Source organism: Lontra canadensis, unplaced genomic scaffold (assembly GCF_010015895.1).
Source record: "Lontra canadensis isolate GAN:19392208 unplaced genomic scaffold, GSC_riverotter_1.0 scaffold2, whole genome shotgun sequence".
Taxonomy (NCBI): domain Eukaryota; kingdom Metazoa; phylum Chordata; class Mammalia; order Carnivora; family Mustelidae; genus Lontra; species Lontra canadensis.
The window spans coordinates 32,880,915-32,906,166 of record NW_022630996.1 but is presented as its reverse complement, the minus strand read 5'-3'; the positions used below and the strand labels follow the sequence as shown (position 1 = coordinate 32,906,166).

The 25,252-nt window shown below is 36.8% G+C and overlaps 1 protein-coding gene and 1 long non-coding RNA gene across 5 annotated transcripts in view; one reads left to right on the top strand and one right to left on the bottom strand.

The window, feature by feature from the left end:
• GPR141 (G protein-coupled receptor 141) overlaps nucleotides 1-5,524 on the top strand; it is a 52,071-nt gene extending 46,547 nt beyond the window's left edge. For all 4 annotated transcript variants that reach the window (XM_032871351.1, XM_032871342.1, XM_032871360.1 and 1 more), the window contains one exon: nucleotides 4,351-5,524. In XM_032871351.1, the coding sequence (XP_032727242.1) occupies nucleotides 4,365-5,270 (906 nt within the window). In that variant the 5' untranslated portion in view covers nucleotides 4,351-4,364 and the 3' untranslated portion in view covers nucleotides 5,271-5,524. The remainder of the gene's footprint in view (nucleotides 1-4,350) is intronic.
• Nucleotides 1-24,919, bottom strand: part of LOC116875745 — a 104,489-nt gene extending 79,570 nt beyond the window's left edge. Inside the window, exon 1 of the long non-coding RNA XR_004384272.1 lies at nucleotides 24,121-24,919. This is a non-coding gene — a long non-coding RNA (uncharacterized LOC116875745). The remainder of the gene's footprint in view (nucleotides 1-24,120) is intronic.
• Nucleotides 24,920-25,252: the final 333 nt, after the last annotated feature.

Here is a 25,252-nt window from a genome sequence, read left to right as displayed (position 1 = left end):
ATAAGAAATCCTCAGAGTGGCAACATGCTATGTATCTGGTACATTTCATCTACATCTACAGACATTCACCTGTGTTCTACTCCTTTACCTAATGTTCCAGGTATATAAAACTATAGGTAATTCTCTGAACATGCATCCATGCTTTTTCTCAGACTCTTGTCTATACCTGGAGTACTCTCTCTCTCCTTCTCTGCATCTGGAACTTCAAAGCATCCTTTAAGTTCCAGCACCAGTTATGTGCCCAAGAATTACTCTATTGCCACTACATTCTGACATGTTCGTTCTCTACTGTCTGTTAATTATTCCCCTTTCTGAGTTATTTTGGCATTTTTTATATACCTATAGATGTTGTAAATAATTTATTTACCTCTTCCTCCCTTATCAGACAAAAAGAGATTTAAATGCAGGGATTTGTTTTGTCTCAGAATCTTCACTGTGTGCTATACAAAAGACGCACTGACATGACTTACTTAATAACAAAATGAAAAATCCCAAGTTGATTGTAGCTGCTTTTCTGTTTAGAAATAAGGGACCTAAGGTATTATGCTCTCATGAGGACATGGACTGCTTACTGCCATTTGGTAGGACTCTACAAATTTCTTAGGACTCTCACTTTGTAGACTGGTCTCTGATGTTGGCTCTACCATGGATTCCTTATAAAACTAAAGAAGCCACTTCCATGTCTCACATCTGATATTAAGGTAGTCCTAGGGCCAGGGGCAATGACCATGGAGGCCCAAGCAAGTTTATGGGCAAAGCATTGGGAAAGGAACTGCCAAGACACATAGAAATAGCCCCCAGCCAAACCACAGGCTAAGCTGAGAAGCTCTGCAGTACATAGGCTGAGGTCAGAACAGAATAATGAAGAAATCATTCAGGCAGGATGGGGAGTCTTGGTGCTCTGGTGGCAGAGAGGCTAGATAGAGAATTACAAAAGCCAGTAGGAAGGATCTAGCATGGCACACTAAGAAGTTCACACATCTCCAAGAGACAATGGGAGACCAGGGGAAGTTTTTTAAGAGACATAAAATCATTTATTATAGAATTTGGACTTCAGCCTCAGAGTCTACCTGTACATTTGGTGTCTACAGAGAGAAGAAACCCAGAGGTTTGAAAAATAATATTGTAGGAAAGGCATGAAGGTCTATAAATCCAGGACAAAGGATGAGGGTGAGGAAATGGAGGTAGTGGTGGGCTACCTTCAAGGGATACCTTGAAACATAAGTTGGGGTCAAATTGCAAAGGGCTTGTAAGACATGGTGGGTGCCAAAACAACTAAAGAAGGATTTTAAGCAGGGCAATCAAAGAGGGCAGAGGGAAACTGAATTTGCATCCAGTTTGCTGAGCTTCAGGGGTTAGTCACAGACAAAGAAGAGAACCCTGCCAAGGCAAGGTGGTTCATGGAGAAACAGGAAGACAGTTCCCATTCCCTTAGGAGAGTTTGCTCTGGGTCTATAGTTTATTTCTGGGATCTTGACATCAGTTACTGGATTAGATCCAGATGACGCTCTATCAAGAATATGTTTAATAAAGTCAAGGTGGTTTTTCACCATTATTTCACCCTTTCCATTATTAAAAAATAATTGGGGCACCTGCTTGGCTCAGTTGGTTAAGCATCTGACTCTTGATTTCAGCTCAGGTCATGATCTCAAGGTCATGATCTTGAGCTTCACATTGGCTCCATGCTGAGTGTGGAACCAGCTTAAGATTCTCTCTCTCCCTCTGCCCCAACTCTACATGTACATGTGCACCCCCCCCTAAAAAAAACCCCAAAACAACAACAACAACAAAAAAACCCACCATGTTACTTCTGAACAGGTTGTTAATTGCAGGTTGTCTGCTTTAGCTGGTTGAAGCAGAAGGTATCTATATTCTGTAATATCTTACAAAGTATCTTAGAATGTCTGGAACTAGGCTTGGTTGTTACAGAGAGATCACGGCAGTTTATAAGAAAGAAAGAGGATTTGAGACAGATGATATGCAACTGACTATACCTTTCTCTTTCAGAAGTCAGTCCAGATTCTAGTTCAATAGCTAGAGAAAATGATGGACAGAACTTTGATGGCACATTCACCCCTAATACAGATATAGACACAATATAACTACATGTTTACTTAGAGGAACTACTTTTCAAAGGGGAAAATACAGAGATTAGACATCACATACAATAGATATAACATGAAGCAATCTTTTAAGTGGGTTATATGGAAATTCTATTCCATGCCCACAAAAGCAGGGCTTCCCTGGGGTCAGGTTATTATTATTATTTTTTAATTAGTTTTATCGAGAAGTTATATGCAAGAAAATTCAACAATTTTAAGTGTGCAATTTGATAAACTTTGACAAATAACTAGACTTGTAACCAACATGATATAAAACAGTCCATCCCTCCATAAATTCTCCCATATCCCTTTGAAGTCAATTCCTTCCCCTGCAATGTAGGCCCTGGGCTAGACTGATCTTCTGTCTCAGTAATTTTGATTTTCTAGAAAAAGAAATTATACAATATGTAGCTTTTTGTGGCTAGCATCTTTTATTTAGCACAGTTTCTTAACTTTTAAAATTATCTCCCTCAAAAAGAGCCTTTTTAAGCCGTTTGTTCCCTGTTTTCCCCCTCCTTATGAAATTTTAATACCACAGATATACTCTATTTATGTGCTTATGTATATGTTTTATACTTAGAAAGTGAGGTGGTTTTTTTTCCACACCTCAAGAACACACTTTTGAGAATACGTGATTTACATGTATGCAAGTATAATGCTTTTGTGATTCATCAGTGATTCATTTTTCTTGCTGGGTAATTTTGATTATATGAAGAGACATTCATGAAGTGAGTAAAACTAATGGCAAATGTGTTACAAAGGTACTAAGAATATAATTCAACTACTGTTCTTCCTCAAATTAGATCCTCAGCCTCCCTGTTGTCAGTAAGCAGATTTCTGATCACACAGTTGTTGAAGTTAGAAATCTAGGAGTGACTGAGATACCTTCTTTCCCTTCGTTTCCCCATATACAATCCATTGAATTCTGTCAATTTCACCTCTAGATTCTCTTTCTCTTTTTTTAAGATTTTATTTATTAGAGAGAGGGAGGATGAGTTGGGGTAGGCAAAGGAACAAGCAGACTCCCCACACTGAGCACGGAACCTGATTCTGGGCTCAATGTGGGGCTAGATGCATTGTTTGATTCCAGGACCCTAAGACCATGACCCAGTCAAACAAAGTGAGATGCTCAACTGACTGAGCCACCCAGGTGCCCCACCTCTACAATATTTCTTGAATCTGGTCTCAAGGGATCAGATTTTGCTATGACCCAGAACATTCTAGGCATGGAAGGATTTTTTAATCGTAAAAGAAATGGGAAGTCACTGAAGGGATTTAAATAAGAAAATGAAAGGATTTGTTCAGTGTAATTAAAAGATTACTAAATCTTTCACTTAATAAATAATAAATTAGAATGTGGATAATTAGTTAGAAGGGACCAAGACTATTTAGGGAAAGGATATTTCCAGAGGAAAAACGATAGCGGTTTTTTTATGAATTTGAGGGTGTGGGAATAGGAGAATTGGGAGATGTGCTGCATTTTCAGTGGGACCCATGAAAACTTAGCCAAGGTCTCACGCTAGATGAAAACAAAACTATGACAAGAAATTCAAATATACACTCCTATTGATTGTAGTTGCTTTGACTTAGCTAATTTTCTTTGGCCAAATTAATCAGTATTCTAAATGAGTTATGTATATTCTTAAATCATTTGCTGATGAGTTGAAAGGAATTAGAGAATTAGAATCATACTTAAAAAAACATTTTGTGTACTTAACACATACATCCGGCTTTCCTTCCATGTTGTAGTCCTCCCCCCACCACCGGCCATTGCAGTACTAGTATCCATGTATCAGCTTCATATGCTCTGCAATCTAGTTTTATGCAAACTGCTTTTTTAAAAGATTTTATTTATTTATTTGAGAGAGAGAGCACCCTGGGACCATGACCTGCGCTGAGGGCAGTCCCACTGAACCACCCAGGCATCCCTATGCAAACTGTTTTGACTATGTATGTATAAACACACAAACACAAACACACAGTCACATGCGTGCATGCGCACACACACGTGTCTCTGGGGGCCTCTCGATGAGGTCTTTAACTTATTAATGCTTCAGAATCAATAACTGACTATGTTTTCAGTCTCGATTATACAGATATGCATATGACATAGTCTTTATTCTTAAGAAACATAAAGTTTACATCATGTAAATAGATAAATGACAAAATCACATTGCTAGTGCTAAGAAAGAGATAAGAACAAAGCTCTGGAAATTTGTCAGTTACATTGGTGTTTCGTCTCTTCCAGGTGACTTCTGAAGTATGGCTCACCACAACGTTTCATCCTGCAGTCCTATACTGACACCCCATTTAACCAGGCTCTACTTCCTCGTACTCATTGGAGGGCTGGCGGGCATCATCTCCATTCTGTTCCTGCTGGTGAAGATGAACACCCGATCTGTAACTACCACAGCAGTTGTTAACCTGGTGGTGGTCCACAGCGTTTTTCTGCTGACAGTGCCTTTTCGCTTGACATATCTCATCAAGCAAACTTGGATATTTGGGTTGCCCTTCTGCAAATTTGTGAGTGCCATGCTACACATCCATATGTACCTCACATTCCTGTTCTATGTGGTGATCTTGGTCATTCGGTACCTCATCTTCTTCAAGCACAAGGACAAAGTGGAATTCTACAGAAAGCTGCATGCTGTGGCTGCCAGTACCGGCATGTGGCTGCTGGTGATTGTCATCGTGGTACCTGTGTTTGCGTCTCAGTATGGAACTCACCAGGAGTACGATGAGCAACACTGTTTTAAATTCCACAAAGAGCTTGATCGTGTATATGTGCGAGTCATCAACTATATGATAGTTACTGCTGTCATAGCCACTGCGGTGGCTCTCCTCGTCTTCCAGATCTTTATCATCATGTCAATGGTGCGGAAGCTACGCCACTCCTTACTATCCCACCAGGAGTTCTGGGCCCAGCTGAAAAACCTATTTTTTATAGGAGTCATCTTTGTTTGCTTCCTTCCCTACCACTTCTTTAGGATCTATTACTTGTACACGGTGGCAAACTCACGTGACTGTAATGACACTGCTGCATTTTATAATGAAATCTTCTTGAGTGTAACAGCAATTAGCTGCTTTGATTTGTTGCTCTTTGTTCTTGGAGGAAGCCACTGTAAGCAAAAGATAATTGACCTATGGAATTGCCTCTTGTGCCATTAGCCACAAACTTCAGTATTCAGCACTCTTTTATACTGGGAGTAGAAATGGGCATAGAGAGGTAGGAAGGGTTATTTCATTACTTGATTAAAGCCATGCCATAATGTGGCCATTCAAAAGGACTATAAAATGTTAGAGCGTTCATTCCAGTCCTTATTTAATCCCTACCACCTCTAAATGATGCATATAGAAAAACTAGTGATGTTTAGTCCACCTGGAGTTGCAATATTGCATTATTTTCCTATATAAAAAGTCTACTTGGCCTATCTGGGCACCATGAGTCTAATGGTTTCTGAGCTTCACCAGCTTAGTTTAATTTCATCAGTTTGGAACATGACCTTATTTGGGCTTTGGATTGGATTCAGCCCTCTAGTTCTTTTCATTCCACTTAACCTGAGGTAAATGAACCCTGGCAATAAATCAGCCCCAAAGATACAAACACCAGTTTGCTGATGAGATAAGATATCCATCCAACTTCCATCCTGACAAACAAGAGATAAAGGGGGAGAACAGGAAGAAATTTTTCTAGATTATCATAATTTTGGTGGGAAGTCACTTATCTAAAAATCAAGAGAAACAGGTCCTTATGACCTTCTGCTATAACAAGGTTATCCAAATTAGTTCTTTGAGAGGTCAAGTTTAAGGACATGGGATCAACATCCTCAATAACTCTAAAAATCATTTAAATCTTACTAAACTAAACAATGTAACTAAAATGTAACTAAATAATCTATAATATAACTAAATGTAACAATGTAACTAAATTAATAACAATGTAACTAAGATCATTTCAATCTTACTAAATAAGGGTGAAATGATAAGTTAAAGAATGTTCCTGACCAATATGCTGCCAGGCATGAAAATGAGTTCCTGAGGGAAGTGATTACATTTTTCCCTTTCTGCTTTTTGAAAAATCTTTACATGTCTTGGGCCAGTTAATTTAGATTTACCTTGGAAACAGAATGTTACACTCTTTACAGTTTCCTTCTCCCCTTAAGGTAATGAGTATTTAAATAAATAAAAACAATATTCTTAAAAAAGAACTTTTGAAGAAATATATAGAAATATATATTTTGAAGAAATATAGAACAATTAATTTAGACTATGAGATTAGTTAGACTACTAAGTTGATACATAGGCTTGTGGGTTTTTTCCCTTCCTGCCCATATTTCTACTATATCCCTCAAAGTTTCACAATTTTGAAACTTTACAAGGAACCGATCCAGTTTTATACCTAATGCTTCAGAACTAAAGCAATTTATGATAAGAATAGAATAGAATGAATTAAGGTAAAAAAAAAATTCCCAGAAAAATGAGGGATTGGAATTTAAAGACCTTTTTTCTTAATTTGTTATAATCTATGGATCCATAAATTTACCAGATGGATAAGAAATATCCCTGAGTTTCTCTAATCACTAAAATTGTTGAGTCATAGAAATTAATTTAGAGGAAGAAAGGAACAACATGCTGCACAGACTTGTTCCCCAAATTTTCCTGTTTTAAAATTTATGTCCTTTTTCCTTTTTTAAGTTATATTTCCCTAATTTCTTATTTGTCCTTTTCCCATTGTTTCTTAGTTTTTTTCTTCTCATTTTGACTTGCAACATTTGTAAGAAAATTTCTAAGACCTATAAAAATTTTAAGAAATTTGTTATACCCATAAATAGTAAAATATAATAATAGTATAGAATGATATAAATAGTAAAATATTAACATTCTTAAACAATTATTTTTGGAAATTACATCAAATTTCTCTTCTTATATATGTGTCTTACTATCTGTTAGCTTGTAAATTATATTATAATCTCTTCCAGATTCTACATATGTTGAGCTCAGGCGATTATGCTTTTCCCTATATTATTATATATTATAATCAAGGGCTTATTTCTTCGGATCTATACGAAATATTACCCAAAATACAGAGATGCAGTATTCGAGTGTACTATGGCATTTTGTTGCTGGGACCAGAGACTAGGCATCTTGCCTTGCACACAGCTCTCTGCATAGTAAATAATTACCAGGTGTTGTTGTGTATTTGAATGTTCTTCCAAACATTTATGAAAGGAAACATATGCTCATAATAATTAGTCAGGTTTTATTCAGTTTTCATAAACACATAGTATTTTTGGTATGGCTTTAATTTTATGAATTTTCTGAAAATGTAGCTACTAGGGATATGGAGGAAAGTTTTTATTCTGTTTTCCTCAGAACTTTACCAAGAGTTGTTCATTCCTTTGGAAAAGCACATCATCAATGTCAATACCATCTGTGGCATTAAAATACACAACATACCTGTAAACAATATTTGTAGCTGTGGTAATCAGGTAGATACTAGATGTAGGTGCTAACATCAGACGGCCTAATTTGTCTCCCTTTGTGAACATCTCTGAGCATTTATACATTAAAATATATATTACTTTATTATAAACAACTTTCTCCTTCATTATTCATTTATGTTACAGTTAGAACACTATATAATATTGTAGGAGGGTTATATTATCTGTAAACTTTGTTTTAGAATAGTACAAGTGTTACCAAATATTTGGGATAAAAAGTAAGGCTTTGGGTCTCCAAGCCTTGAGACCAACTGAGCTAGCACAGTCACTTTAAAAGAAAGATTTACCAATTATGACATTATGAATAGAAAAAAATATTCCTATATTTTGGGGGTACTTTTTTTTTTTTAGAGAGAGAGAGAGTGCATGCACACATGTGCATGTGTGCAAGCTGGCGGGGGAAGGAGGAGAGGGAGAAAGAGAATCTCATGCAGGTTCCACGCTACACTTGATCTTAGCCAAAAGGCCGAGAAGTGATAAGCAGGCTCCATGCAAGCATGGAGCCCCAGACAAGGCTTAATCTCATGATCCTGAGATCACAACCTCAGCCGAAAGCTTAACTGATTGTGTTACCCAGGCACCCCTATTTTGGGAATACTTACCCTCGACTCAATTCAATTCTAGATTATTTCTTTTGTTTCTGTATTGATTAAAAGAGTAAATGCAGGGGCCTGGATGGCTCAGTGGTTGGGCCTCTGCCTTTGGCTCGGGTCTTGATCTCAGGGTGCTGGGATCGAGCCCCTCATCGGGCTCTCTGCTCAGCAGGGAGCCTGCCTCCCTCTCTCTCTCTCTCTGCCTGCTTCTCCGTCTACTTGTGATCTCTCTCTCCTTGTCAGATAGATAAATAAAATCTTAAAAAAAAAAAAAAGAGTAAATGCAACCTTTAAGAAAATACATGTGGATTTTTGTTCTTGTTTTTTTGATAAGACAAAGGCATTTCCCTAAGCCTCACAACTCTCATATTGGCTCATGGTCAATATTTACCAGATTTTAATCCCAGGGATAATGACAATTTTTGAGGCACAAAAAGAAAGATTGCTTCTGGTACCCATTAAAAAGCTTTCTAATCAGCCTTTGTTTGTTACTTAATTTTCCTCTGAAAGGTCCTTTGAGTTCCCTTCCTCCTTAACCTGACATAAATTAGGGGAAAAGAAACTATTTTACCTGCAGGTGAAATGAACTTCATGTAGAATGATTCAAGAAGTGGTGAAAATCCCCCAATCCTCCTCTAATCCTTGTCAATGGGGCTGCCATTAAAACTGCATTCCTAGGTTAACAAAGCAGTTGTAAAGGAGGGCACTGAGCTGAGATGTTCTTGGTCATGGATTCTTGAGTGGGAAATCAGTGAGGTGAAAGTGTGAATGCCATTTCTAAGATTATATAGATTTTGCCCACTTAATCTCTAATAACAGAAGGCATAGACCATGGACTCTCACATTTACTGGGAGTGGGAAGAACAAGGAAACTCTCTTTGTGATGGGGCTGATTACATCAAGTTGGAAATGGTAACAAAACCCTATAGTAAAGGGACACAGGGACGGTGGATTTGCTTGGATAAAGCTGAGAAGGCTTAGGATATAAAAAGGCATCCGCAGATATCCAAAACTAGGCATCAGCTGGACCCTGAGAAGAGCTTTGGCCATTGCATGGCTGAGCCTATTTCTGTGACAGAATAGGCATGCCAGATATTTGACAAGACAGAACTCAGAAAAATGAGCGCGTTCTATTACCTGAAGGAGTAAATGTATTGTCTGAAACTTCCAGAGATTAGGAGTTGGGCCCTAATATCAAAATGTACCAGATGGAGGCTTCAACCTGGGACACACTGTAAAAGCCCAGTGGTCAACACCAGGTACCACATTTTGGGTAGGATTAGCAGTGGTGGTCAGGATAGAAAAGGTGGGGACAGATGCTGAAACTGCTAAAAGCCTTATGCTTTAGGCTCAGTCTCACCCTTCAGGTGGAAAGGAATCTGGACAACCTGCCTGCAGAAGCTATCAGGAACAGAAGACTGCATCTGATGACAAGTAGCTGAGAGCAAGAGGGGCCGAAGTAAGCCTTGGCTAGGAGTTCTGAGCAAGCAAGGGGCAGCAGAAAGATGCTGAGCTCTTGGAAAGCAGACAGGGCAACAAAGATAGCCCTTAAGAAAGATAGTTTTGCATAGCTGATGAGAAGATCCTGGATACCATTGTTTTATTTGAATTTTGTCATAGTATTTTATCGTAGTATTTGTATTATGTCATAGTATTCATCAACAATGAATGGTTTCTTGAAAACCTGAAAGCTTTTCTTCTAAGATCAAGAATAAGACAATGATAAGACTGCGCCTGGGTGGCTCAGTGGGTTAAAGCCTCTGCCTTCGGCTCAGGTCATGATCCCGGGGTCCTGGGATCGAGCCCCACATCGGGCTCTCTGCTCAGCAGGGAGCCTGCTTCCTCCCCTCTCTCTGTCCGCCTCTCTGCCTACTTGTAATCTCTGTCAAATAAATAAATAAAATCTTAAAAAAAAAAAAGAATAAGACAATGATGTCCACTCTTAGGACTTTTATTCAACATAGTATTAGAAGTACTAGCCAGAAAAAGTAGGTAAGACAAAAAAAAAAAAAAGATAAAAGAAAGAAGTAAAATTGTCTCTATTTGCAGATGACATATTATATACAGGAAACCTTAAAGACCACCAAAATACTATTATAATAAAGGAATTTAATAAAGTTATAAGATACAAAATCAATATTCTAAGAACCGTTTTCTATCTACTATCTAGATATTTGTCTACTATATACTTTCTAGGCATTTCTATCTACTAACAAGGTATCAGAAAAAGAAATTAAGAAATTCTTCATTTACAATTGAAGAATAAAATACTTCAGGATATATTTAACTAAGAGGTAAAAGAGCTGTACTATGATAATTCTAAGACTTTGATGAAAGAAATTAAAAAAGATGCATGGAAAGATATTCCAGGGACGCCTGTGTGGCTCAGTCATTGGGCATCTGCTTTCGGCTCAAGTCATGGTCCCGGAGTCCTAGGATCGAGCCCCGCATCAGGCTCCTTGCTCGGTGGGGGGAAGCCTGTTTCTCCCTCTCCCTCTGCTGCTCCCCTGCTTGTGTTCCCGCTCTCACTGTGCCTCTCTCTGTCAAATAAATAAGTAAAATCTTAAAAAAAAAAAAAGAAGATATTTCATGCTCATGAATTGGAAGAATTATCATTAAAATGTCCATACCACTAAAAGCAATCTACTGATACAATGCAAAACCAAAATTCCAATGGCATTTGTCACAGAAATAGGAAAAAACAAAACAAAACAAAAAAACCCAGAATTTGTATAGAACTATAAGATATTCCAAACAGCCAAAGCAATCTTGAGAAAGAACCACCAAGCTGGGAGCATCACACTTCCTGATTTCCAATTATATTACAGAGCTATAGTAATCAAAACAGTATAATACTGGCATAAAAACAGACCCATAGATCAATGGAAAGAATAAAGAGCCCAGAAATAAACCAATGCATATAGAATCAATTACTTTATGACAAAGGAGCCAAGAATATACAATAGGGAAAGGAGAGTCTCCTTAATAAAAGGTTAGGAAAAATGGACCACCACATGCAAAAGAATGAAATGTGGCCCTTATCTTACGCCATGTGCAAAAATCAGCTTAAAACGAATAAAAGACTTAAATTTAAGATCTAAAACCATAAAACTCCTAGAAGAAAAACATAGGGAGTAAGCTCCTTAACACTGGTCTTGGCAATGATTTTTTTGGATTTGACACCCAAAATAAAGGTAACAAACACAATAAAAAAGTGGGATTACGGGGTGCCTGGGTGGCTCAGTGGGTTAAGCCTCTGCCTTTGGCTCAGGTCATGATCTCGGGGTCCTGGGATCAAGCCCCGCATTGGGCTCTCTGCTTGGAAGAGGGCATGCTTCCCCCTCTCTCTCCGCCTGTCTCTCTGCCTTGTGATCTCTGTCAAATAAATAAATAAAATCTTTAAAAAAAAAGTGGGATTACATCACATTAAAAGGCATTTGCATAGTGAAGGAAACCATCAACAAAATGAAATGACAACCTACCAAATGAAAGACAGTATTTGCAATCATATAACTGATAGGTGTTAATATCCAAAATATATAAAGAATATACTACTCAATAGCAAAAAACCCCCAAGCAATCTGATTAAAAATGGGCAAAGGAACTGAGTAGACATTTTGCCAATTAGGACTTACAAATGGCCAAACGGTACATGAAAAGATGCTCAGAGTCTCTAATCATCAGGGAAATTTAAACCGAAACCATAAAATGAGGTATTACTTCATACTGTTAGAATGATTATTACCAAAAAGATAAGAGGTAACAAATGTTGATAATGATGTGGAAAAAAGAGAACCCATGTGCACTTTTGGTGGAATATAAATTAGTACAGCCACTACGGAAAACAGTACACAGGTTCCTCAAATAATTAAAAATAGAGCTATCATATGCTCCAGCAATACAATTTCTGGGTATATATCCAAAGAAATTGAAGACAAGATCTCGAAGAGATATTTGTACCACCACCATGTTCATTGTAGCATTATTCACAATAGACAAGACATGGAAACAACCTAAGTGTCCATCAATGGATAAATGGATAAAGAAGATATATACAGTTGACCCTTAAACAACACAGGTTTGAGTTGGGTAGGTTCACTTACACATGGATTTTTTCAATAAATAAAGCACATTCTGTAAATGTATTTTTTCTTCCTTAGGATTTTCTTAACATTTTTTCCTCTAGCTTACTTTTTGTAAGCATACATATATAAAACACACAACATACAAAATATGTGTTAATTGATTTTTTATGTTATTGGTAAGGCTTCCAGGTCAATAGTAGGATATTAGTATTAAGTTGGGGGGAGTCCAAAGTTATACCTGCATTTTTGACTATGTGAGGGGTTAGTACCCCAACCCCTGCATTGTTCAAGGGTCATCTGTGTGTGTGCATGTGTATTTATGTGTATATGTGTGACACCATATATAGTATGTAGAATCTAATAAAAAAAAAAAAGTCAAAGTTATAGAAGCAGAGAGTAGAATGGGGTTACCAGATGCTGGAATGGTAGGGGAATAGTGAGATGTTGGGTTAAAAGGTTCAACTGTGCAGCTTTGTAGGATGAATGTTTAGAATCTAATGTACAGGCATGGCATAATGACTATATTTAATTTTTGGACACTGGAAATATGCTAAAAGAGTAGATTTCAAGTGCATTTCTCACAAATACGATAACTATGTGAAGAGATATGTTAATTAGCTCTACTGTAGTAATCATTACACCATGAATGATATATGTATATGTATATGATCAAATCAACACATTATATACTTTAAATGTATTTAATTTTTATTTTAATTTTTTATTTTTATTTTAATTTTTAATTTAATTTTTATTTTTAATTTTATTGATTTAATTTTTTTATTTTTTAATTTTTATTTTATTTTTTTAATTTTATTTTTATTTTAATTTTATTTTTTATTTAATTTTATTTTTAAAAAATCTCTTAATGAGAGAGTGGAGCATGCCACTCTTGATCTCAGTGTTGTGAGTTTGAGCCCCATGTTGGGTGTAGTAACCACTTAAAAATAAAATCTTTGGGACACCTGGGTGGCTCAGTTAGTTAAGTGGCCAACTTCTGGTTTTGGCTCAGGTCATGATCTCAGTCAGGGCTGTGACACTGAGCCCGGAGTTGAACTCCCCTGCTCAATGAGGAGTCTGCTTCACGATTCTCTCTCTTCCTCTGCTCCTCCCCCAGCTCTCTCTAAAATAAATAAATTAATCTTTTTAAAAAATCTTTACAAAATTTAAAATAAAAAATCTTTTAACAATAGTATTAGCTTTTACCTTCCATCATATTGAAAATATTATCAATACAAAAAAGTTTACAAAGGCAAAAAAGGAAAGGCAAATGTTTTCTTTATTGTAACACTAGATGGCAGCCCAAAGTAACAAATTGTATCTTCTCTTCAAAACCTGTTACTTGAATTTTAAGCTTAATTTACTTAAAAACAGGACAGGGAGAGAAAAGAAAATGAAGTAAAAATAATAATTCTTTGGCATTTTCAGAAGTCTGAGCTAGATTTTCAGGTTTGGGGGTTTTCTCCTTAAAAAATATTTCATAGCAACTTTATTTTCTTGTGTAAGTTGGCTGAAAAAATATTGTTAAAATAAATATAGCTCTAGCTAGAAAAGCAAAAATAATTCCGAAAACATATATCTCTACTCATATGTAGAGAGTTTTGTACTTTATTTTAATAATGGTTTGTTGCAAGGAATTTTTTGATCCCAAATTAAATTGATTCTTACAAATAACGTGTAGAATACACAATGATTTTTGTAGAGGATTAGGATTTCAGTGACCTGTTTTTGTTTTGTTTTGTTTTGTTTTGTTTTGAATGCCTGCCAATTAGCATAACATATGAATGCTTTTTTAAAATTTTTATTTTCTATTTAAATTCAATTAATTAACATATAGTATATTATTAGTTTCAGAAGTCGAGCTCAATGATTCATCAGTCTTATATAAGACCCAGTTCTCATTATATCACATGCCCTTCTTAATGTCCCTCGCCCAGTTGACCCATCCCCCATTCCTCTCCCCTCCAGCAATCTTGTTTGTTTCCTATGATTAAGAGTCTCTTATGGTTTGTCTCCCTCTCTGATTTCGTTTTGTTTTATTTTTTCCTCCCTTCTCCTATGATCCTGTTTTATTTTTTAAATTCCACATAAGAGTGAGATAATTGTCTTCCTCTGAGTGACTTTTATTTCATTTAACATAATACCTTCTAATTTCATCCACATCGTTGCAAATGGCAAGATTTCATTTTTTGATGGCTGAGTAATATTCCATTTCATATGTATCTACCATATTTTCTTCACCCATTCATCTGTCAATGGACATCTATGCTCTCTCCATAGTTTGAATGATTTTAAGACAGGGTTTCAGGAAAGTTCCCTATATTTGAAATCTTGAAAAGGCTGGAGTTTATGAGGAACAAGCCTATACCTTACATAAGTCTTTCCCTCCAATGACAGCCTCTGACTAGCTCTCAGAAACTCTGGCTTGTACATAGTGTGATGAGATATTTCTCTAACCACTAGGATGTCATTTATGACTGCTGAAACCTATATTAGCAGCAAAAAAATCAATCAATCCAGGGAAGAGAAAGCAAGTTAAGATTTATCCTTCTGCCACAAGAATAAATATATGGTGTTCACTGGGTGCCAAGTAGAGAAGTATTCATGAGGAACATGTATTGTGATTTCTTCTTCTTTTTTTTAAATAGATTTTATTTATTTATTTCACAGACAGAGATCACAAGTAGGCAGAGAGGCAGACAGAGAGAGGAGGAAGCAGGCTCCTTGCTGAGCAGATAGCCCGATGCGGGGCTCGATCCCAGGACCCCGGGATCATGACCTGAGCTGAAGACAGAGGCTTTAACCCACTGAGCCACCCAGGCACCGCTGTGTTGTGATTTCTAATGTGAAAAAGTTGGTTGTTGTTATTGTTGGTTGTTGTTGTTGAGATTTTTCTGAAATCTCAAGCTTTCAGAAAAATTACAAATAGAATATAAATAACTACTTTTTTCTGAAACATTTCAGGATAAGTTGCTGACCTGTTGCCCTATCACTTCCTAATATTTTAATGAAATTTTCCCACAAACAGGGACTGTTTCTCCTACAAACCATTATACAAACTTAAAAATCAGGAAGCTAATATTGATTCATGACTACCATCTAATTCACTGATTCCATTTAACTGTCATGTTTCTTCTGTCTCCTTCACTCTGGAATAGTTCTTTGGTCATTCCTTATTCTCTATAACCTTGACACAAACTCTATGACCTTAAACTACAAACTTGTAGTTTATCTCTTAGCTTGGGTTTGCCTCATGATTAGATTCATATTATGTATCTTTGGTAGTAAGACCACAGAAATGACAATGTTTTCTTAATACATCTCATTACCACTAGGTGATCCACAATTTTGATTTGTCCCATTACATTCACTTTGCTCACTTGATTTTTTCTTAGGATTTTATTTATTTATTTGAGAGAGGGAGAGCATGAAAGCATGCAAGCAGGAGGAGGGGCACAAGGAAGGGGGAGAGACCAGGGAGAGAAGCAGACCGAGCACAGAGCCCAACATAGTGCTCTATCTCACAACACTGAGATCGTGACCTGAGCCGAATCTAGAGTCCAGTGCTTAACCAACAAAGCTACCCAGGTGCCCTGGCCACTTGATTAAGGTAATGTTTGCCAGAGTTCTCCACTGTGAAGGTCTTTATTTCTCTTTGTAATTAAGTATTCTGTAGGAGCTATTTTGAATCTGTGTAATCAAATTCCTCATCAAACACTGGCCAACTATCATGCAGAGATGTTCAATATCACTAGCATTCAAAGAAAAGCAAATAAGGTAACAAAACATTTTTATCATAAGATCTTTTAAAGCTTGATAATACCTCTTGATTGAGAGTAAAAGTCGCTGTTGTTCAAAGGTATATTAGTACTGCTTTTTGGAGAGCAATTTAGAAATATCTATAGGAGTTTTAAAGGTACATCTATCTCTTGGTATAGCAATTTACTTTCATATACCTGTCCTTAAGAAATCCACACATGCACAAATATACAGGATGTACACTGCAAAGGTATCTGCACTGGGGACACACTACAGCATTATTTATATTAGCAAAAAGTCATAAAGGAACTAAATGTCTTTAAGTGGGGCTGATTACTTAATAAGCTATGGTGTATCCATGTTTTACAATTTTATGAATTAAATGAGAATAGAGGTATATATTTCGACTTAGAAGAAAACCTCCCTATTGTTAAGGGGAAAAAGCAAGTTGTATCCCTTCTCTGTATCTCATGTTATATGCACACAACCAGTCTTTAAGCAGATCCTGTCAAAATATATCCCAAATCCAACCACCTCTTATCATCATTATCACTCTGTGCCATCAAGGTCCATGAAACTGATGGCTCATTAAAGCTTGGTAATTTGAGAGTATATTGAAGGGAATATATAAAGGTGTAAGTAGATTTAGGAAACTCACAAGAGATAGAGCCCTCATTAGCAAAGGTCTGGTGGGATGAATGGTAGATGTCATAGAACCTGGAAAGAATAAACATCTGAAGAAGGCTGCCTGGGAGGAGCTAGGGGTAGAGAAACAAACCAATTCCTGTGACTCTGCAGGAAGTGAGCCAGGACAAGAGACACTCCTTACTCTCTACCCTCCCTCCAATTTTTGCCAGCATCCCCATTGGCTGAATCAAACCAGCCTCCTGGGGCACAAAACACCATGAAGAAAGATGGAAAGTTCATCTGGGAAAGCAAACAGAAAAAGCTAGAACATATGCTAATCCAGAGCCCTATCTTTTCTTTCCATAGCCTCCTAAACGCTCTTAATTGCACTTAGGGCTTTCTTATTTGCCCCTGTATTTCCACTTACGCAGCAGTTAAAGGAATCTTTTGTTTCTCTGCTCAAAACTTTTAAATGGCTTCATATCACACAGTAAAATCCAAAGCTACTGGCCATTTCTCCAGCATCATGATCATCATTCCCTAGGTTACTTCACTCCAACCCCACAGGTCTTTTTGCTATTCTTTGAAATACCAACCAAATTCCAGCCTCAGAATTTTACACCTGCTGTTTCTGTCTAAAACACTCCCTCCCCAGACATTTCCATGCTTTTCCCCTCCATTTCATTTACATTTTGTCTAAAGTGCCCATCCTGGGGTGCCTGGATGGCTCAGTTGGTAGAGCACAGGAGTCCTGATCTTTGGGTTGTGAGTTCAAATTTTGCTTAAGTAAGCAGAGAGCTTACCTTAAAAAAAAAAAAAATCTAAAAACAAACGAACAAAGTGTCATGTCTCCAGAAAGACCTTCAACCAATCATCCCACCAAAAATGTACTCCTATTACACTGCATTCCATACTTTGCTTTATTTTTCTTCATACTATTTCCTACTCTCAGGCATTATATAATACATTTATTTAAAATTTTAAAACCATTTTCCCTCTTCAAAATGAATGTAAGCCTCAAGAAAACAGGGATTTTTTTTTTCTGATTTGTTTACTGTTGCAAACTCAGGATACAGAACAATTTTTAGCAATATAGGCTCATAAAATGTTGATAAAGGAATGAATTAATGAATCTTTCAGGATGTGGGAGGGAGCAATAACTTCCATAATGTATAGAATAATCCATTGTGTATCTTTTTTAAAAAAAGATTTTATTTACTTATTCATGAGAGACAGAGAGAGAGAGAGAGAGAGGCAGAGGGAGAAGCAGACTCCCCGCTGAGCAGGGAGACCCAGTGTGGGACTCCACCCCATGACCCCGGGATCACGACCTGTGCTGAAACCAACTAAGCCACGAAGGTGCCCTTAATTCATGATGTATCTTTTGATATATACATAAATAACCACAAATAAAAGTTTTTATTACAGCTTTTATGGCATTACAATATAATTATAAGCCATGAAATAATTTGGTCTGTTCAGTGAGTAAAATATCTCTATAATTTATTAGCCTCAAGTGATAAGACAGCTTTTCTACTCATTTGCTCACAATGGTTATCAAATACAAGCCACTCTGCTACTGATACAGGCCTTTGTGTATTCTGAGAAATGAACACTTCCTAAAATGGTGATTATTATGAACTTATGTAACCACTGAGCTTTAGGAAAGGTATGATTTACTGTTTATAAGCCATTTTCTTTAAAAAGTTTGGCCTGTATTTACTTTTGTTAAGGCAATAGAAAAATACTTTTAACAATTGCCCTTTTGAGCCAAAAACAAGGCCAGAGGGTGCCTGGGTGGCTCAGTGGGTTAAGCCTCTGCCTTCCGGCTCAGGTCATGGTCTCAGGGTCCTGGGATCGAGCCCCGCATCGGGCTCTCTGCTCAGTGGGGAGCCTGCTTCCCTCCCTCTCTCTCTGCCTGCCTCTCTGCCTTGATCTCCCTCTGTCAAATAAATAAATAAAATCTTAAAAAAAATAAAAATAAATAAAAATAAAAACAAGGCTGGAAGTTTGTCATTCAACTGTTCCCTTCCAGAGGACATGTGAGACAGTTCACCTTCTCTTATTTTCCTCAGTGAGCTGAACAATTTTGATAGTTATCACTTTCAAGCTAAATACAAAGAGCTAACTTTATAGAAACATGACATTCACTGAAGGCTTATAATGATTTTTAATATGTCCCAAGGAGATGATTCTTAAATGATAACTATTTCTCTACATTTTTTTTGTTTAATGAGAATGATTCTTAAGTGAGAAGAAATCAATGACTTTATATATTGACTGAGTTTTCTGTTGCTAGACAATTATTCCTCATTAAAGAATAAAAAGGAAGATTAAAAACTCACAATAGACATATTCAATTACTTTATATACACTTTCCAATTAAGTTCTCACCAAGCCAAATTAGGTTTTAGGCTTTTACTAAAAGTAGTTTATGATCCCTGGTGTTGTTTTAAAAGTGTTAGAGATTTGAAGGCGCCTGGGTGACTCAGTGGGTTAAGTCTCTGCTTTGGGCTCAGGTGATGATCTCGGGGTCCTGCGATCGAGCCTCGCATCGAGCTCTCTGTTCAGCAGGGAGCCTGCTTCCCCCTCTCTCTCTGCCTGCCTCTCTGCCTACTTGTGATCTCCCTCTCTCTCTCTGTCAAATGAATAAAATCTTAAAAAAAAAAGTATTAGAGATTTGATTAAATTTAGCAGTCATTTTTTTTAATACATTCACCTTTGTTATATTGTTTATGATCTTATTGGCTAACACAGCTGCAAGGCACAGACTAAACTTAAGTTGTATGAGGCTCTATGGGCATCCAACATAAAGCTTTTTAACACTCCAGTAAGAGATAATTCTCTCAGGAAGCAAATCCTCTATTACAGATTCATTCAATCAGAGATTTGTTTCAAAGCATCCTGAAATCTGAGCTAGCCCAGTATATTTACCAGCCAAAGCCTCAAAGCTCAGCTCTTGCATTACGACTCAAATATTTCATTATACATAAAGATGTTTTTATTTTCTCTTCAAGATGACAACCAGTAATCAGAAAGTCCTGTTCATTACAGTATCTTAAACATAAAATCAAGTCTTCACTGGCTGAAGACCAGAAATAGTTAATAACATTAAATTGAAATAACTGTGTTAGCAAGAATTTTTATATGTTTTAGAAACTGTATTCCCATCTTAGCACTGTGGAGGAGAACAAAGTTGCTTGGGATATACCACTTAGCATGGAAGATTTAATGGTGGCATTTTTCCAGGTTCTTTTTCAACTAATCAGGATTTTCACATTATATCTTTATAACGCTAGATGGCAGGGATATGGGCCACCATCTACACAATAGTCATTGTTCTGGTTATCTTCTGTGTAACAATTCTAACACTTAGTGGTTTAAAACAATAAACATTTTATTATATTTCAAAACTTCATTGGTCAGGCATTGGGCATGGCTTCTTCTGTTCGACATGGCATTTACTAGTCACTTAGTGGCATTCAGCTGGCAGACTGGCTGGTCTGGAGTGTTCAAGATGGCTTTACTTACATGTCTGGCACTTTGATAGATATGGCTAAAATGCTACTATCGACTGAAACACCATCATATGGCTTCTAGAACACGGTGAGCTTCCTATATTGTAACTGGTTTCCCCAAGACAGAGTAAAAGGCCCAGGCGGAGGTGCAAGGCTTTTTATGATCTAGCTTTGTTAGTCCCAGAACACCACTTCTGTCACACTTTATTCCTTAAGGAAGTCACTAAGGCCAGCCCAGATTCAAGGTGAGGAGTAGGTTCTCTCTGCTATGTATTGATGGGATTATAACAGGCTTGAACAAGGAGGGGAAAAAATTGATGATAGCCGTCTACCATCATAATAGTACTAGAATCATGATGACTAGGGACCAATGCTAAGCAGTGCATCAGCAAATGATTACTTTCTAAAAGAAAAGTTGTCTTTAGGGATGCCTGGGTGGCTCAGTGGGTTAAAACCTCTGCCTTCAGCTCAAGTCATGATCCCAGGGTCCTGGGATCAAGCCCCACATTTGGCTCTCCTACCTCTTTGCCTGCTTGTGACCTCTATCTGTTAAATAAATAAATAAAATCTTAAAAAAAAAAAAGTAGTCTTTAAAAATGCTGCAATTTGTAGCAACTGTGATCTCTAATTTTTCAATTTTAGGTCTGAAATATTTCCAATTATTTTTAATACCTATATTGAATTATTCCAGCCAAGGGTATTCAAGAACTACATGATCTGAATCTTCCTTCATATCATTTTTCAGCCCAGTTATAGTTTTGACTGCTTGCTGAATAAAATTTTGTGAGATATTTCAGGTAAACACACACATGGAAAAACACAGTGCACTGCAAATCAGAGGTTAGTAGCAAATCCTATCATCTTGAGCTAGCAAGTTATACAAGTTACCACTGGTGCCTTATTTTCCCACATGTAAAGGAGGTTAAAGATGATACTTAACTCAGGGGTCAGTGAATAATAGGAATAAAAGAAGGAACAGACATCATTACAAGTCCTACAAACATAAAAAAAAATGAAAGGGTATTATGAATAGCTATATGTCAATAAATTTGATAACTTAGATGCAACAAGGAAAGTCTTTGAAAAACACAACTTTCCAATACAAACACAAGATCAAAAAGAAAATCTGAATAGCCTTGTTTCTATTTGAAAAATTGAATTTCTTCTCAGAAACCTCTTTACAGACACACACACAAAACCTCCAGGCTCAGTTGATTTTGCTACTAAGAATTTAAGAAAGAAAAGAGATAAATCATGGTCAAAACTTTCAATCTTATAAATAAAAAAGGACATTGACAAAGGCTAAAAAAAAACAAAAACAAGAGGCCAAAAAAAAAAGGGGGGGGGGTTGTAAAAATGAGTGTGAAACAAACTTTCTACAGGTTCTCTTTAAATCCCACATAGGAAATGCAGTAAAACAAGCTTAGGAGGAAGCAATAATCAAATTTGCTAGACACATGTCCCAGGAAAGATAATTCCAAATTATATTTTGTCTCATTTTGTCTTACTCAGAGAAATGTAACTTGCTATAGTTTATGTGGAATTTGATGTCATATTTTTAAAAAATAGACATTTATAAAATGACAAAACAGTTGAATTGCTTTATAAAATGAACTGAATCAAGGTTCAAGAAGATCAGTAAATGAAGCATAGTATTATTCACGTTAAGATGTAACATTCAGAAATCCAAACTGTGTTCAAGTGTATGAAAGTGACTTTTCAAGTCTAAATAGTTAAGTGTAGTTCCCAGAACAATCATAAACAGTAAATATGTGTCACTTTAAGGGAGTTAGCAGGAAACATTCCATGGCAATACGGCCAAATGGCAGGTTCTCTATAAAATTCCAAGTATACTTAGTATGCTCTCAGTTCAACTGTGAAACTCATAACTGACTGAATCAAAGACTTCTAGAAATAATATGTCTCTGAAGTTCTTTGAGCTTAAACTTCGTAAAATAAAATCCAAATCAAGAGATAAATTCCTCAAGATGAAGATAACTATCTGGTATAGAATTAAAGGCTTGACTTAAATTTCAGTTTAGAATTCAGGTAAATCCAACATAAGGAAGACAGTAATAGCCAATAAGTTACCTTTAGCACTACTGGATTTTTAGATTTTTGAGTTTTATTTATTTTTAAATCATTCTACACATTGCATTTGGAAAGAGAAACTTTGGATTAAATATTTTGTGACTTTCTGGGTGGGGCCTCAAATTGAAAACAGTGATGTCCATATTTTTAAGTACCTTAAGCTTCTTCTATTTGCTGTTAACAGTTAAATTTGAGATGCTATACATTAGGGCAAAAAAGCCAGCACAAAATTAGAACAGGCTTTGAGACTGAACAATTTAAAATTCTTTTTAAGTTAGTTCTATAGCATTTAAAAGTAACTATGTCTAAGCATAAGCCAATATAATTTATCCACCATCCATCATTCAAATACAGCCATAAGAGTTAGCATATTATTATCACGTTTTTCCAAAACTAACTGAGGACCTACTAGGTTCAAAAGGGTTCATGCTAAAACATACCACTTTGACATAAGGACTGTTTTCAAAAGATGAAGACAACTGAGAAGCAGCAGACACAAAAAACTCCCAAGCCCTCTCTTACACTAGGAAGAGCAGGATAATTCCAAATCATCAGAGACAACTCTAGTCTCTTATCAGCATGAGAGTAAGCTACATACAAAATCCTACTAAAACAACTCTTATCTTCCCCCATATTTTTACCTTCTCACAGCTTTCCATCCCTAGGGACCTCAACTCCTTTTCCTTTGTCTTATCACTCTTCTTTGTTAAGATGCTATATAAGCAGGGCACCTGGGTAACTCAGTTGGTTGAGCATCCAACTATTGATTTTGGCTGCGATCAAAATCTCAAGGTTGTAAGATTGAGCCCTGTGTCGGGCTCTGCACTCAGCATGGGAGTCTGCTTAGGAATCTCTCCCTCTCCCCCTCTGCTGACCCTACCGCACCCCCACCCTGCCCCTGCCCTGCTCACATAGGCAAATACACTCTCTCCCTCTCTCTCAAAAAAGATGCTATATAAACCCCAGGTTCTGACCAGCCCCCTTTGAATTCACCACTGAGTTATCCCATATATATGTACCATGCATGTGTTAATGTGCTAATAAACTGTTTTTCTCTGGTTAATCTAGCTTTTATCAAGTATTTTTTTGCAGGCCCAAACACTGAATCTAAGAAGGCAGAGAACTTTTTTCCTTCTCTATAGTGCCAAAGATGAGTAAGTGTTGATCTCCACCTCTCAGTAACTTGCAGTGTAATCAGAGACTAAAGCAGTAATGATGACAAATAAGTAAGTAAGTAAGTAAGTAAGTAAGTAAGACAGTAATTATGACAAATAATGATCTAGGTATAATGACACAGAGTTTGTGAAGACAGAAGAGTGAACAACTAACTGGTGTGTGATCACATAGAAAAGGTGACATCTGGGGGGAATGGGGGGCTCAGTGGATTAAAGCCTCTGCCTTCGGCTTAGCTCATGATCCCGGGGTCCTGGGATCGAGCCCCGCATTGGGCTCTCTGCTCTGCAAGGGGCCTGCTTTCTCCTCTCTCTCTCTCTCTCTGCCTGCCTCTCTGCCTACTTGTGATCTCTGTCTGTGAAATAAATAAATAAAATCTTCAAAAAAAAAAGTGACATCTGAACTGGTTCTTCAGTGATACATAGAAGCCACCCCTTCCCCCAACCCCCCCCCACCCCGTCCACCGCCATGAAGTTCTTATTTCAGTTTTGCCCTTTTTTAACAAAAGAAGACAGAAAGGAGAAATTTGTGGGACCACTTTATCTAAGCTTGGAGCAATTTCTCCCTTACCAAACATTACTTGTTAAAACTAGGTGCTTCACTCTGTATTCTGAATAGAGGTGTCTCTTCATCCTCAGTATTTTGCTATTGCTAAGGAAGGAGCAGCTTACCTCAGTGTGACTTGGACTGGTTTGGCTGTCTTTTTTTTCTCATTAAAAGGCTTTGATTACAGTGCTTTTCTTCAGAAATTCATTTCTGTGATGATACCCAGTAATGTGCTTCTGCCTACTGACAAAGGAGACTAGATTATATTACAGCGGCAAGACAGATTTTTCAGTCCTGAGTCTCAGCTCTACGTCCCTCCCATATTCTACCACATATTTTCCCTTCACATTTTCTCATTTCCCAAGTTAATAAAACTAAAGTTGCAAGTGGACTGCAAGTTGATATGCCAAAAGATGTTTTCAGACCTCCAAAGCACCAAATTTAACAAAGCAAACCAAATCTCTCTTTAACATATCATTTAATATTCCAAAGAGTAATAGATGAATGCTTTCCTATTTAGTGACTGGGGATTGTTTGGAAAATCTGAATGAGGCACTTTGCTCCTCCACCTCATTCCATCAAAAACTCCTTCTCATATTTTACTATTCCATCACTGAACAGATTGACTTCTTTTTCATTCATAGTTCAGATATGTTCTAGTCTCATATCAGTAAATTCATTTTCACCAAGACTAAGCAAGTTAGCAAGTTCAATAAAATTAAACTCATTTCACACTTACAATATGCTAGCCTGGTGTGCATATTAAAACACTACACATTTTTATTAATGAAAATCTGAACCATGCACTGAAAGAAAGATTAGGCTTCCTCTGAAATTGGCTCCTGCTCCATTGCTTCTCATTTGAATTATATTTCAGTAACCAAGATACAAGTGAACTGAGCTTAAATAGTATTTTCCAATAATCAAAATAGTACTTACATAATCTTTGGATTTATTTTTCTGACAGTCTATATAGTAATTTAAACATTAAAATTTATTTGTCAGAAAATATGAAATAACACTAGTCTGAAACTCTTAAGAATTCTGTGCAGAATTTACCCAGCCCACTTTTGGATATGGGCTGATTTTCCTTTTAATCCCAGTTCTACTCCACATAGCTAAATTGGTGGGTTTTTTTTTTGTGTATTCAAATCTAGAACAGAAGCTTCCCCATTTTTTTGTTTCAGAGTGCTTAGGGAATCAAGTATGTAAAAAGCTTCTGATTTATGATTTATGGCACAATGTAAAATATATGGT